Source organism: Felis catus, chromosome D2 (genome assembly GCF_018350175.1).
Source record: "Felis catus isolate Fca126 chromosome D2, F.catus_Fca126_mat1.0, whole genome shotgun sequence".
Classification (NCBI taxonomy): Eukaryota; Metazoa; Chordata; class Mammalia; order Carnivora; family Felidae; genus Felis; species Felis catus.
The window spans coordinates 58,843,606-58,859,817 of NC_058378.1; the positions used below are offsets into that span (position 1 = coordinate 58,843,606).

Below are 16,212 nucleotides of genomic sequence, written 5' to 3' on the forward strand. Positions count from 1 at the left end.
AGGTTAATGAGATCCAGCCCCACATTGGGCTCTGTGCTGACAGCATGGGGCCTACTTAGGATTCTCTCTCTCTCCAACTCTCTCTGTCCCTCCCCTGCTCATGCATGAGATCTCGCTCTCTCAAAATAAAAAATACTTTTAATTAAATGATATGAAACTAAAATTAAATGAAAAATAAGGAAGAAAATTAGAAAGTTTAAAAAATACATGGAAATTAAACAGCACATTCCTGAACAACTAATAGACCAAAGAAGAAATCACAAGGAAAAATAAAATCTTGACACAAATTAAATGGAAACACAACACACCAAAACTTATGGAATGAAGCAAAAGCAGTTCTAAAAGGAAAGTTGATAACTATAAATGTCTGTACTAAAAAGAAAGGTCTCAGGTAAACAATCTAATATTACACATTAAAGAATAGAAAAAGAAGAATAAGCTAAGCCTAAAGTAAGCAGCAGGCAGAAAAATAATAATTTATTAAAAGAAATAAAGAATAGGAAAGATCAATAGAAACTAAGAGTTGGTTTTTGAAAAAGATAAACAAAACTGACAAACCTTTACCTAGACTAGCCAAGAAAAAGAGGGGACTCAAATAAAATTATCAACGAAAAGGGACACATTTCCACCAATACTATACAAATACAAAGGGGCATACCAGACTACTGTGAACAATTATATGCCAATATATTGGACAAGCAAGCAGAAATGGATAAGTTTCTACAAACATAAAATTTACCAAGACTCAATCAAGAAGAAATGGAAAATCTGAACAGACCAATAATGAGTAAGGAGTTTGAATCAGTAATCAAACAACTCCCAATGAAGAAAATCCCAGGATTGCATTATTTCACTGGTGAATTCTACCAAACAGTTAAAGAAGAACTAATGCAATATTTCTCAAACTCTTATAAAAAACTGAAGAGGAAGAAACACTCTCAGATTCACTATATGAGGTATTACCCAATACCAAAGCTAGGCAGATAAGGATACTGTAAGAAAACTACAAGCCAATATCCCTGATTAATAGAGATATAGAATTCTCAACAAAATACTGGCAAACTGAATTCAACAGCACATTAAAGGGATCATACACCATGATCAAATGGGACTTGTCCCTGAGACGTAAGGATTGTTCAACATACTGGAATCGATAAATGCAATAAACCCCATTAATAGAATGAAAGGTAAAAATCATATGATCATCTCAATAGATGCAGGAAAAGCATTTAACAAAATTCAACATCCTTTCATGATTAAAAAACCTCTCAACAAATTGTGAATAGAAGGAATGTACCTCAATATAGTAAAGGTGATATATGACAAGCCCACAGCTAACATCATACTCAATGGTGAAACGGTGAAGGCTTTTTCTCTAAGATCAGAAACAAGACAAGGGTGCCCACTCTTACCACTTCTATTCAACATAGTACCAGAAGTCCTAGCTGGAAAAATTAGGCAAGAAAAAGAAATGAAAGGCATCCAAATTGGAAAGGTAGAGGTAAAATTGTCTCTGTGTGCAGAAGAAATCATTTATAAAAAATCTTAAAAGACTCTAACAACAACAACAACAACAACAACAACAACAAAAACAGAGTAAATGAATTCAGTAAAGTTGCAGGACACAAATTCAATGTACAAAAATCAGTTGTGTGTGTATATACCAATAACAAACTATCTGAAAATGAAATAATCCTGTTTATAATAGCATCAAAAACAGTAAGATACTTAGGAATAAATTCAACCAAAAAGGTTACAGATCTGTATACTGAAAACCATAAGACACTGATGAAAGAAACTGAAGAAGATACAAGTGGAAAGATATTTTGTGCTTATAGATTAGAAGAATTAATATTGTTAAAGTGTCCATACTGCCCAAAGCCATCTACATATTCAATGCAATCTCTATCAAAATCCAGCATTTTTCACAGAAATGGAAAACAATCCTAAAATTTGTATGGAACCACAAAAGACTGTGAATAGCCAAAACAATCTTGAGAAAGTAGAGTAAATCTTGACGTATCACTCTTTCTGATTTTAAACTATGTTACAAAGCAGTATCAATCAAAACAGTATAGTAGTGGGGGAAAAAAAAAAAAGGCCAGTAGAGCAGAAACAAAAGCCCAGAAATAAACCCATGCATATAGAGTCAACTAATATGTGACAAAGGAGCCAAGAATATTCAATAGGATAGTCTCTTCCATAAATTGTATTGGGAAAACTGGATGTTCACATGTAAAAGAATGAAACTGGACCCCCTATCTTACACCACTCATAAGCGTTAATTTGAAATGGATTAAAGACTTAACTATAAGAAACTACAACTGTAACACTCCTAAAAGAAATAGAAAGCACTTAGACATTCGTCTTGGCAATGATTTTTTGGATATGACACCAAAGCACAAGCAACAAAAACAAACATTACTAACTGGGACAACATCAAACTAAAAAATTTCTGCACAGCAAAAGGAATAATCAACAAAATGAAAACGCAATCTATAGAATGGTAGACAATATTTGCAAACCATCTATCTGATAAGGGGCAATATACAAAATATATAAGGAACTCAAACAACTCAATAACAAAAAAGCAAATAATCTTATTTTCAAAATGGGCAAAGGTGGGGGGGGGGAGGGTGCCTGGGTAGCTTAGTTGGTTAAGCGTCCAACTCTTGATCTCAGCTCAGGTCTTGATCTCATGGCCATGAGTTCAGGCCCTGTGTTGGGTTCCACGCTGGGCATGAAGCCTAGTTAACAAAATCATAGTAACAAAAATAAAAATGGTCAAAGGACCTGAATAGACGTTTTCCCAAAGACATAACGATGGCCAGTAAGTATATGAAAAGGTGCTCAACTTGACTAGTCATCAGGGAAATGCAAATCAAAAACACAATGAGGTATCACCTCACACCTGTTAGAATGGCTATTATTACAAAGGAAAGAGATAAGTGTTGGTGAGGATGTGGAGAAAAGGAAAACCTTGTGCACTGCCAGTGAGAATGCAAATTGGTACAACCACTATGGAAAACAGCATGAAGCTTCTTCATGAAATTAGAACTACCATATGATCCAGCAATCCCACTTCTATGTATATATCCAAAGGAAATGAAATCACTATCTCAGTGAGGTATCTGCACCCCTACATTCACTACAGCATTATTCATGATAGCCAATACATGAAAACAACCTAAGTGTCCAATGATGGATAAATGAATAAAGAAACTGTAGTGTATATATTTACAATGAGAAAAAGAAGGAAATTCTGCCATTTGCGATAACATGGATGAAGCTTAAGGGCATTATGCTAAGTGAAGTAAGTCAGAGAAAGACAAATACTGTACAATCTCATATGTGAAATCTAAAAAAAACCAAACCCATAGAAACAGTAGATTGGTGGTTGCCAGGAGTTGGGGCAGTAGAGAAAATGGGAAGATGTTGGTCAAAGTGTTATAACTTCCAGTCATGAGTAAGTTCTAGGGATCTAATATATAGCATGGCGACTGTAGTTAACAATATTGTATACAGTTGACCCTTGAACAACACAGGGGTTAGGGGTACTGACCCCTTGAATGCTCAATAAACTGTATATAACTCTTGGCTCCCCGCGCTGTTGACTGGAAACCTTACCAATAACATAAATAGTAGACTAACATATATTTTGCATATGATATGTATTATATACTATATTTTTATAGTAAAGTGAGCTAGTGAATAAAAAATGTGAAGAAAATCATGAAAAAATACACATACAGTACTATATTTATCTAACAAAAGCCGCATGTAAGTGGATCCATACACTTCAAACACATGCTGTTCATGGGTCAACTGTATTTGAAAGTTGCTAAAAGAGGAGATCTTAAACATCCTTACCACACATACAGAAAAGGTAACTATGTGGAGTGAAGGCTGTTAGCTAACCTAAATGGTAATCATTTCACAATATGTACAAATACCAAATTATCACACTGCACAACATAAACTTACACAATGTTGTATGTCAATTATAGCTCAATAAAGTTGGGGAAAAAAATAACGAACTTACACCCCACGCCCCCAACGAAACACACAGAGAAAAAAATTAGCATTTTCAGCTTTATCTTGGGAACACCCTGTATCCTAAATGTAACTGGGTAGCTTGTCCACTATATATATCAATTCCAAAATACTAGTTTCTGTGTCATGATATATATCTGGCCAAATGTTTCAAATCTTACCTGAAAAAGTTATAGAAAGTTTAATAAAGGACCAAAGAGAATCACATTAAATAAGTTCATCCTCAGAAACACAACAGCGAATTGAAATATTTCGTTAAAATTTTGGTTTCTAAGTAAAAGAAAAAAAAGTCTGGCTTTTTCAAAGAGGCTATGAGAAGTCACTAAAGGAGTCTAAGCAGGAGGGGTAATGTGGCCACTTCACATTTTAGAAAAATTGTTCTGGCAGCAGTGTAGAAGGTTGGAGGGATCGTTATAAGAGACACAGCAATAGTGCAGAGGGGCAGATGATAAATGATGGTCTGGAACAGATACCGGGAAATGACAGAAACAGGGTTAAGAACTCTTTTGGAGACGGAATTGGGGACCTCAGACATCTTCCTAGCTGCTAGCACCCAACTCTGAATAAGGATGCCTATCTTCCAAACTGGACTGGTCAGTCAGTCTCCTCCATCCATTTATATCTTTAGTCTAACAGGGAGATGATCAGGTCCCTAGGAGCCCCCCTGACCCTGCAGGCACAAGTAGGAAGATATTTTACAAATGCTTTCCTTTATGAGTGGCAGCCCTACCTCCCCATCCAGTACCTCTGTGGTACTGGAAACAAAACAAGTTTGTTTTCCTTTTTTAATTTAGGATCTTATTAGCAATACATTAGCATCATTAATAGAAAAACAATCATCGACACAGAAACTCAAAAACCACAGTGTATGTGCACACAGACATACACACTCTTTGTCTTCATCACATTTCCAAAGGGAGCACATGGCAAGATGTTATCTATCTCCAGACATTTGACTCACACAGAGAAGAGACAGGTAGGACCCATCGTATACATCAGGATATCAAAATACTCCCTTCACAGCTTCTGCTCAGTCTACAACACTCAGCCTAAAATTATTTTAAGATTTTCTGCTATTTGATGGGGCACCTGGGTGGCTCAGTCAATTGAGTGCCTGACTTTGGCTCAGATCATGATCTCATGGTTCATGCGTCGGGCTCTGTGCTGACGGCTCAGGGCCTGGAGACTGCTTCAGATTCTGAGTCTCCCTCTCTCTCTCTCTCTGCCCCTCCCCCACTGGCACTCTGTCTCTCTCTCAAAAATGAATAAACATTAAGAAAAATTAAAAAAAAAGATTTTCTGTTATTTACAATGTTATGGAAAAGTAAATTACTGACATTCACAGGGCGACAATCTATAAAGAACAAGTTTGTTTTCCTTTTTTAATTTAGGATCTTATTAGCAATACATTAGCATCATTAATAGAAAAAAACAACCATCGACACAGAAACTCAAAAACCAACCATTAAGAAAATAATGTAGTAATCAACCACTATGAGAGAAAATAGGTCCTCTCATTTGATTCTACTGGCAAGCCCAGGTTTATCCTGAACTTTGAGAGACTCTCTGTCCTGAGTGGATGATGAAACATTCAAGTAAAAGGTAAGGAGTTTTAAGTGTGAGTTTCTGAGGGATACTGCCTCCAAAGAAGTTCAGGGGTAGCCACAGTCCTCCAGTTTACTCCAATGTTGGGACGTTTCTGGGACGACCTATCATAGTTTCCTTTTGAGGAGTTTTGACAATTCATCAGCCTCAGCATTCAGGTCTTATAAAACATTCCTCCATGTTAAAAAAAAAAGACATTGTTCCACAGGAATGAGTTTTTCATCGCTTCTCCAGCTTCTTGTACTTGGCTTCTACCAGGGAGAGAGAGAGAGGAAGTTAAATCTTTTAAAATCAGCTCTTACAAAGATCTTTCTTACTTAGCATTTCCAGGCACATTAAAAAATATCTATTATATAAAACAAACAAACAAACAAACAAACAAACAAAAAGCCTGTTGGTTTCAATCTCATCATCTGTCCAAACCGGGTCCAAACTGGAGGCATGCCATAAATGTTAACTATCGTATTAGCTAAGGACAGATATTTGGGTATCGATCAACCATGTGCTCAACTTAAGATAGGGAGTCAAACACACACACACACACACACACACACACACACACACACAGAATTAATAACAAGTCCACTAAGTTCTAACCCTGTCAACAGCACCTGCTCCAATGGCTCCACCAGGATTAAGTAGATCTACTGGCACTTGAGCCATGGGGAGCCTTACTAAGCACAGGAAAGTGCCTCTCCAGGCGCTCTCTGGGAGCCAGACTCTCTGGACACACAATGTATGTTTCTCCTTTTCTTTTTTTTTTTTTTAATCTTTGCTTATTTTTGAGAGAGAGAGAGAGAGAGAGAGAGAGAGAGAGAGAGAGAGACAGTGCAAGCAGAGGAGGAATAGAGAGACAAGACACAGAATCCAAAGCAGGCCCCAGGCTCTGGGCTGTCAGCATAGAGGCTAACGCAGGGCTTGAACCCACAAATAGCGAGTTCATGACCTGAGCTGAAGTCAAACGCTTAACCTACTGAGCCACCCAGGTGCCCCACTCCTTTTGTTTTCTTATCCCTACACCTCACTATAGGAAAGCAATTTTGAACGACAAAGAGATTTAAAAGACCATCAGATAAGCCTCTTATTGTGATAGATTTTCCTGTTTCCTTTAAAACCTTGAAAGCATTTGGTACAATGCCTTCAGGCAGGTTCACAGTCACCATTTAATAAATGTAATTGTGGACAGTGAAACTGTTAATCACCACTCATGTCAAATCTCAGTTACGAACCACTCTCCTGAAGTAGTCAATAATTGTCAATGATGAAAATAAAATAATCTATAAATTATACCTAGGATAAAAACAACTTCATTGTTTTTAATCATGGATGTAAGAGCCAGAGCCAGATAGCAAGCCATCAACAATACAAGTACCAGTTTCCTCCTTAAAGGAAAAGTAAACTCTTGATTGACTTTTCTATTTTTTAAAACAATGTTTATTATTGAGAGATACAGAGAGAGCATGAGCATGGGAGAGGCAGAGAGAGGGGGAGACACAGATTCTGAAGCAGGCTCCAGGCTCTGAGCTGTCAACACAGAGCCCGACGCAGGGCTCAAACTCACAAACCAGGATATCATGACCTGAGCTGAAATCGGACACTTAACCGAAAGAGCCACCCAAGCGCCCCTGATTTTTCCATTTTTTAAGACATATGTATCTACATTATCAAAGATGCTTCAGCCTGCTGAACCATAACTTTAAGAGCTTGAGCTCTGTAACCAAACAGACCTGGTTTGGAATGTAGCTCTTTCACATGCTAGCTCGGTATCCTTATGCAAGTTATTTATTTAACCCCTTCAACCAGTTTCTTCTTCCAAAGAATGGGGATAAAAATCATGCACTTATCTCATAGATTATTGGGAAGATAAAAAGAATAATACATGTACAGTACTAAGAACAGTACCTGATATATATCATTAAGTATTCAGAAAATAGTATTTTTATTACTACTACTACTAATAAAAAATTACTCTCACTAGGTTATTGTATAAATTAATTAAAATAGGTCATTATGGGCACACCATCAATGACCTATTAGCTAAGGTCATATGGAGTGCGGGTGGGGGCTGGGTGGATTACTCTTATTAAATCAAAACAGAAATAAAAATGGTTACCCAGTTTTTTTGAATATGCATCCAACTTGTAGGCTGCCTGCTCGAGAGCTGCTACCTGTTCTTCAATTACATTGATCTGATCCAGATAAGGCTGCAGTCCAGCATCTTTGAAAACAAAGACAGGCCACATGTTCATACAGCCTCCACAAGGAGTGTAGAAAAGATAGGCAAAGTAAGAATGCTAGTGTCACTCCAACTCTGCCCAGGACACACTAGGTGGAGTGACATGTTTCTGGTCACTCATAGGACAAACACTAGCAGACAGTAGCTAGCTGATCAGGCAGAACTGTGACCTGGACAAAGCAAGTCTCTCTCACCCACTAATTTCCCTCTTTTTTAAATTCCTTGCTCTCCAAGCAATCTTTCTGCAACTGATTCAGTTTCTTGGGTAATCCCATACCAAGGAAGAGTGTCCTAGAGATAGGGAACATACATAGAAGTCAATGGAAAAATATATTCTACCAGTCTCTAAGCTAGCATTTTCCATTTACAGATGTTCTGGTTTTCCACTTATAAAGTAGTCCTTTATGGATTGCATTGTTAAAATAAATGCACTAGAATCTGGCCACTGTTTTTCTCCCCTCTCCCTTTCAGGAATAAACTGACCGAATCAAGATTCCGAAGCAGAAATAACCATACTGAAACATGCTAATCTTCAAAATGGAAGAAATCCACCTTAACTTTGTAATTCACTTTTAGAGAATGAGCTCCCTCAGGACAGGTGCCATGTTCCCTCCACTTCTCCGCAACCCCAAGCACAAAAGAATATTAAATACAAACATGTTTAATTATAAATATTATTACTTACACTTCTGGTTTAAGTCCTTTAAGTTTCTACTAATGTTTATAGCAATATCTTTCATTTCAAGATACTTCAGGCTGGTTAGTTTATTCATATTTTCCAGGAGCTTATAGTCTTCGCTGGTGGCTTTAAAATAAACAGAAGATGTGATGCCTTTAAGATGTGTCATACATCACTGGAATGTGGAATTATAGGTCAAATGGTAGTTCAAGGCAGGACCCAGAGAATGTCAAAGGTGCAGGCCACTATTGATTTATGACATTTATAGTCAGCAAACTATATAAACCAGTTAAGATCCAGAGACTTCAGAATCTTTGTTAGAAAGGGAAATAACAAATTCATGTCCTAAGAAAAGAGAGGTGACATAGTCTTTGTATTTCTATGGTATGAAAACATGTAATTTCGGGGACTGCATCATAAATATATATAAAATCAACTAGGACCTCACCACTTCTTAGTAACTCATTGATTACTATTTGATTCTATATTGCATTTTATGTACTGACTTTTCCAAACCATTTGTCTTCTTATATCCTCAGTTCCCTTCCCCATCCCTACTTAAAGCAAATGGCTTCTACTCAATTTTCCTGAAAAGTGGAAAATTCCCCTTACATAAGCTCCCTCAACCTTTCTGCCTCACTTCAAAATTTCTCTGTACCCTAATATCTTCCCAAGAGGCATGAGGGCTCCTATTCTTGTCAAGACAACTTCTCCTATGCTCTTGCTTCTAACCCTTCAGGGTCTCTCTTCCATCATATCCTTCCCCTGACATTTCCAAACTCTCCCTCTATTCTGGCAGCTTCCTCTCTGACTATAAATATATTCAGGTTTCTTCCAGCCCAAAAGCACTCTCTCTTCTGCTGCACCGACATCATTTGCTCATAAAGCAAAGGAGCTTCACCGCTAATCCTTTTTAAAGAGTAACTTATATTCACTGGTTCCTCTTCCTCACCATTCACTCATGTAAACCCTTGCAGACTGGCCTCTGCCCCCATTATCCAGGGAAATTACATGCTCCAATGTCATTGGTGCTTTCTTAACCACCAAATCCATAGTGTCTTCTCAATCATTATCATCCTGAATCTCTTCATAGTACCTGACCCTGTGATCTCCCTCTTTTCACAAAATGCTCATTTCCCTTGTCTGCTACATCATCATATTAGCCTGATTTTCTAATCTCTTTCAACCTGCTCTTTGTAGGTTTCTATGCCAGATGCTTTCTCATTCATCCTTAACTATCACTTCCCAATTTTTACTCAGCTGTGACACAAGACTGATGTTTACATGGGCGGCACATTCCTATGGGCAATCTCAGGGTGATGCTAGATTCCTTTCAAACTCAAAAAAGCATTTGTACAAGTAAGAATGACAATCACAGGGAAATTACAATCTGCTTAAAATTAATTTTATAAGTAAAAATCATTTGTTATCAATCCTAGGTACCTTAAGTACTGTTGTTAGAAACAAATTATTTGCCCTATACAGGCATTCTCCGAGGCTGTAGTTGAGGCCATTAGCTACCCCTAAGTACATCCTGGCCAATCTCATCCTGCAGAGCCTCAACTCACACCACAGTGCAGGGGACTCCCAAATCTGTTTCTCCTCCTCTGATCACTCTCTGAGCTCGGGACTCACATGTGCAAAGCACCTAAGTGTCCTGGTAAAATCTTAAATCAGCCAAGCCAAAACCAAAAATATTTTTACACTAAACATGGTTCTGCTTTCCCACTTCCCTATTTTAGATGATGGCACCACCAGTTTAAAACCTCAAACATGTCTTAGGCTGCCATCTCTCCATAGACACATAAATTCTATAAATAAATTCTATAAATTCCTATAAATTCTACTTCCATGATATTCTTGTACCCACGCTTTCCTTTCCATTCCCTCTACCATCACCCTGTCACTGATCATCATCATTTCTTTTCATCTGGACTCTTGCTCATATGTCTCTGAGCTCTATCCTCCGTATTCATACCCTCGTTGCTAGCAAATTAGTCTCTCTACAACCAGGGTCACACACTCGAAGACCTAGAAGCCAGCAAGATCATATAAATGAGTGAAGCAAGCCAGGTGTTTGTATGTTAAACACATAAGATTATTCACTTCCATAAAGAAGTATGTTCTCTCCTACTTTTTGGCACATGCAGACTTCTTATCTATCACTTACTTTACCGACTTGATAGAAATATTGGTACAGAAAATTGATTCTCTACCACTACTAAAAAGCAACAGCATAAGAACAGTAATAAATGGCAACTGACCAGATGTCAGTAAAAGGGAGAAAACAGAGTGGTGGGGACACACTGCATAGCCCTAATCCATTCAGAGGAGACGGCGGCTCAGCTATGGTTGATCATAGCATCGCAATGGGGGAGTTAGTATTGCCAAAATCTTTGGAATTTTTAAAGAGAAGCCAAAAATCTAGATTTTGTTACTTGGTTTCTCTTGCTCAGAAATAATTAAGTAACTAATCAGAATGATAGAGCCTCATAAGCCCTCCCATTCTGCATCAAGCCTTTTCTCATTAATTCTGGTTCCCAAATTTAGCTCACAGCAATTGCCTGGGGAAGTGAAACAATATAAGAAATGCTTATGAGAGGCCACACAGGACCAGACTTCACTTTTTGGACCTTTCTTCACACACAGGTCATGTGTTGACCTGGAAATACACAATGAACCCCAAAATTAATCACGTCCCAAAGGGTGGGTCACCAAATCCTCAGACCAACCTAGCAGGTCCCTAAATCTGCAGTTCACTCCCTACTCCCCAATTTAATTTCTCTTTGCCCCAATAAATACATCTGTTTTAAGGGAACAAACTGCTTATATCACCTCACTCGCTAATCGTTTCCCCCTTTTTGGTCAATCCTTCTCTTCACAGTCCTGCTCAAAATGCACCTCCCCCAAGGAAGCACTTCTTGATGAATTCGTTTTATGTCTTCTCATAGTTAGTCTACACTTATGGAGGCTTGCAGAGTTGTATTAAGCATTTTTATGTATTTCTGAAATTAGCCAGTGAATTTCTACAGGGAAGGAACAGACCTTTTTCTTTCCCATTCATGACCATCCCAAACTTCCAACAGGCGTATTCCAGGGCATGAAGAGTGTTGGGGAGGGAGCCACAGACTGATGCTGCTAAAGCACCTCACAGGTCTCCCAGAGCCAAACCGCAGCTCCATAGGGTAGTATAGAGCAGTACCCGAATCAGTCCACACCCCGCCTTACCCGTCAGTTCCCCAGTCAGGTAAGTTGCCATTTTGGAGAACATGTCCCGGCAGAGCTCCGTGATGTCAGCTTCAGCCGGCTCCTTTGCTTCCTCAGCTGTTTCCACGGCGGCATCGTCTGGATCAAAGGAGAACGGGTAAGTGTCCCACCGTACACCGGGACCTAATCCGGCGATGGCATCTTCTCCCCACACCCCTTCACTAGTCCTCATTCGATCAAGTCGGCTCCATTCTCCATGTGCCATAATTTCAAGTCCCTCACTTTGTCCTTGCCCCACCTGACACGCCAACTCTGCTCCCTGGCCACCGGTCCTTGGCTCACACCCGATCCCGCGCCAAAATATCTCAGTCGCCCGGTGAGGTGCTCCCCTTCGACCTGCTTGCTCCTGCCAAGCGAGCCCCCGGCCTCCTACTGGACACTTCATCCCCAACCACTCTGCGTACCTCGAACAGGCTCCTCTCTTTGGGTCGCCGGGACATCCTCGGCAGCCGTCGCCGCCGCCATGCCTGGCCCCGCGCTACTTCCGGTTGTGGATGTCTGCGCATGCGCGCCGGGAGGGTCCCGGCCCCCCCCCCCCCCCCCCCCCCCCCGGCCTCCCGGGTTCGCAGCCCTGGGATTCTCCATCTCTCCACTGGGTCTCGCTGCACAGCATGAGTGATATAAGCAGGAAGCTGAAATTGAAGCTAAGATAAGCTATTGTGAGTCCTTCCTGTTGCCAAGAGCCGCGACGCCTGGAACTGAGAATGCGCTCATCCCTGTCACTAGTCTAGTAAGACCAACGGCCTGTCTGAGGTTGGTTGAGCTCAGGTAGCCTGCTGACCAAAGTCACAGAGACAAGTTACCCCTCCCCAAAGACTCCCCACCCAGGCTCTGGCCAGGACGCCTCAGGGAATTCTTTTGAAGGTAGTCTCATCCAACCTTTAGGAAATCTTCACTCATTGATCCCGGAACCGAAATACTCGAAATACTCGACCTTCAATGTCTTGGATAAACAACTCATTGTCCCCCTTTTCTTTTTTAAAGTTTATTTATTTATTTTGAGAGAAACCGAGAGGGAGGGAGGGAGAGAATGAGCGGGGGAGGGGCAAAGAGCGAGAGAATCCCAAGCAGGCTCTGCACTGTCATCGCAGAGCCCAAAGTGGGTCTCGAACTCACAAGCCCAGAGGTCACAACCTCAGTGGAAACCAAGAGTCTGACACTTAACCGACTGAGTCACTTAGGCGCCCCAGCCCCCTTTTCCTTAGGAAGCAGGTTGGAACCTACTTATCTTCAGCTGATACAGCCTTTCTGGAAGACAGCTTTGTAACTCTTTTAAGGCTGAGGATACACTCTGGTTATCTTGATCGCATTTAGCTGTTTCACCAGTTTCCTAGGTGTATAGAGTGTATGTGATGGGATGGTGAAACAGGTGGGAGAAGGGAATGGATGAGAAAAAGCAACTGGGGAGCAAGGTGCAAAATGAGGAAGAGGTAAAGATCACAGGGCAAGGGGAAAGGGATATATAGCAGGTCTTGGGATGCAAACCTATACACCTAAAATCTTGGTGAAGTTTTTAGTCCTTTCCCTGGTTATCCTCCATCTGCACCCTCTCATCTCTCTCTCTCTCTCTCTCTCTCTCTCTCTCTCTCTCTCTCTGACACACACACACACACACACACACACACACACACACACACACACAGAGCTACCCCTCATGCCAGAGTAGGGGCTACCTTACACTCTTCATCCTGAGGACCAGGTTCCCCTAGGTCACTGTCTCCACTCTCTCTAACAGTACAGTCATAGTGCCGACCATTTCAGATTATTGCTATGAGCCAGAAGTTCTTATTTCAGGACTTCTCGGGCAGCCCAGCCCAAGTACAAGAATGGCTCACAGCTCCAGCCTCTCTTCTTCTCCCTACAATCCCAGAAGCAAATGCAAAGTCCTGATTTTCCTAAGGATTTTTATTGATAGCCACCAGAGAAACCCATATTGTTCTTTACAAGAATAGAATCAGAGCCCACCACATTTTAGTCCAAAGATCTCTGAATCTGGAGGTCATTTCTTTGTCTGATTCTCCTTAGGTTCCATCTTTGTCCCGGTTTACAGCCCCCTCAGTTCCCAGTGTTTAGTGGAATGTTGGGAGCAGGCGCCTTCATGGGCTTTGCCCTGAGAGGAGGGGTCACTCCAACTCCTCTGTAACATTGTAATCTCCATACCTGAGAAAGTCTCCTCTCTTCCACGGCTTCCCCTTCTCTTTCTCCTGGAAACTATGGAGAAGACAAGAATCCTGTGGGTGCTAGCCTCAGATCTCTAGATGCACAAAGGATAAGATTCACTGGCAAATACGAAGACATTCAGATAATGCTGCTCCCTTCTATTTTTTCCCCAAATTGTGGCTATCCAGGTGCCAGGTACTTAGGGAACATCACCTTCCTTTCATTATTGCCTTTTTTTTTTTTTCCATCACAGCAGAGCTAGGAGCACAGGAAGTAAGAGGCCCAGTGGGAAGTGTTATTTCACAGAGCTACACAGAGCTACGTGGCTGCACACAGAAACACTGAGTCACAAGCCTAGGCATGATGCAAGCTCTACACAGAAACACTGGTTCAAAAGGCCAGACACAAGGTGGACTCGGCAGGAGCAGTGGTGGAAACTGCTGCCCTAGGAACAGAGGATGTGTCCTGAGGAGGTCTCTGCGGAGGCAGTGAGAGAGGAGCCTGCTGTCTGATGCTTTAGAACCCCTGCGCCACCACTCTCCTGCCCACCCTGGTCTCCTCAGGGGGCTGGAGTCATAGCTGGGGCTGGCTGCAGGTGTTCCCAAGCGCCTTGATCCCCCTGTTGGAAGAAAAAGGGACAGGTCATATGAAGGAGGAATTTGCATCCCACTTCCTTTTATCTACAAAATCTGGATCTGATTCTCCAACCTCAGACCATCTCCTGGAGGCTAAGGCAGCCCTTAGGCCAGAGCAACCAACTTCAGGCCTTCCCTCCACTCCTTACTTCCACTGATATAGTGACTACTATGAATATGTTGCCCCAGGAGCCTGAAAGCAGGCTCTTTCCAAAATGTTTTGCCTCCACCCACTGAGTGGAAAAGATGGCAGAGTTCAAGTGTGGGGGAGCCGAGGGGACCCAGGTGAAGGGCCACTTACCATGCCTGGGGAGAGAGCTAGCTGCCCCTTCCTTTCCAGCATCTTCAGTTTTGAGCCCACAGCATCCACCTGGGACATGACTCCTTCCAGGACAGTCTCCAGATGCAGAACTCTCCTTGTGAGTCTGTGTAGGATTTGAGAGAGACCGAGGGAGCAGAAATATGTGCCTGGGGGGCTAAGTGGCTGTAGGGGCAGGGGGGACAGAATGGTCTGTGTCTGGATGAGAGTAAGGAAGGTAAGGCACAGCCTTCTAGGGAGAGTTAAAGTGGGGCAGAAGTTCTTCCTGGGTTAGGGCAGAGAATTAGAAAGTTGTGGAAAGAAGGTCAAGGAGGACATTATAAACACACTTTGCCCTGGGGCCCTTGCTGCACATACGTGTAGAATTCTTCTCCTGAAACCCAGCCACCTGCTCTGGTAGCCTCTGGACACAACTCGCCTGGTGGGCTACTCACAATGGACCGGCCCAGGTTCTCAATCTCAGCGTTGAGGGCCACCTGATCAGGAAGTCAGAGAGGAGAAGATTACTCTGGGAATTCATCAGCTCCTCATCACCTGCTCTAATAGGACCTCCGGACCAGTCCCTGGGGCTCCAGTTCATGCTAGTCCCCTTCCCTCTCAAACTCTAGAGACAATAGGATAAGTGTGGTGGTGCTTGGACACAAAGCTGGACCAACCTCTGGAGAATCACCTCCCAAAGAAACAAAACATGAGCTTTTGGAAGCCTTGATTAATGAGACCCTCCCTAGAATCCAACTGAATTTGGGAAAGGAAGAACAGTACCAGGATTCCTGCCACTTTCTCTCCTGCCCTTGAATTTTTGGTCTACAATGGATAGGGACGAAGCAGGCACAACTGGGGGAGCTAAGGATCTGAGTTTGAAAATCCCAGGGAGACGGCAAGTCCTCAGAAGGAATTGTCAGAGATTCTTGGGCAATTGATCCTTTCCCTCTAAGACTGTGTTTTATAGCAGCGGTTCTCAACTTTGGCTGTGCATTGGAATCACCTAGGGAGTCTTTTTAAAGCACTGATGCCCGGGCCCGTCACTCTCCCAGAGATTCTGTCTAGGGTATGTGGCCTGAGTATGAGGATTATTTGACTCCCCACCCCCACCTTACCAGCGTATGCTAATGTGCAGCAGTTTGAGAATGACTATTCTAGAGAGTACTTTCCTGCCCATCTATCAAAGGATTTTCAGTTTGGATCTGTGTTCTCGGTATGTTCTCAGGGAGGGGAGAGTGAACATTTTTCTTTCGCTGCCTGTCCACCAACCAGCTGG

General features: G+C 41.7%; 2 protein-coding genes across 3 annotated transcripts in view; both read right to left on the bottom strand.

Annotated features, from left to right (window-relative positions):
- Positions 1-5,408: 5,408 nt before the first annotated feature.
- BLOC1S2 (biogenesis of lysosomal organelles complex 1 subunit 2) lies at positions 5,409-12,358 on the bottom strand. Its single transcript, XM_003994315.6, has 5 exons — positions 12,245-12,358; positions 11,802-11,918; positions 8,580-8,699; positions 7,772-7,876; positions 5,409-5,909 (listed from the first exon to the last, which is right to left on the bottom strand). Exons 1-5 carry the CDS (start codon positions 12,303-12,305, stop codon positions 5,878-5,880), a joined length of 435 nt encoding a protein of 144 aa, XP_003994364.3. The 5' UTR covers positions 12,306-12,358; the 3' UTR covers positions 5,409-5,877.
- A 1,369-nt stretch (positions 12,359-13,727) lies between these two features.
- PKD2L1 (polycystin 2 like 1, transient receptor potential cation channel) overlaps positions 13,728-16,212 on the bottom strand; it is a 31,192-nt gene continuing 28,707 nt past the window's right edge. For both annotated transcript variants that reach the window (XM_019813702.3, XM_045040561.1), the window contains 3 exons: positions 15,312-15,430; positions 14,937-15,060; positions 13,728-14,619 (listed from right to left, as the gene is read on the bottom strand). In XM_019813702.3, the coding sequence (XP_019669261.1) occupies positions 14,560-14,619; positions 14,937-15,060; positions 15,312-15,430 (303 nt within the window). In that variant the 3' untranslated portion in view covers positions 13,728-14,559. The remainder of the gene's footprint in view (positions 14,620-14,936; positions 15,061-15,311; positions 15,431-16,212) is intronic.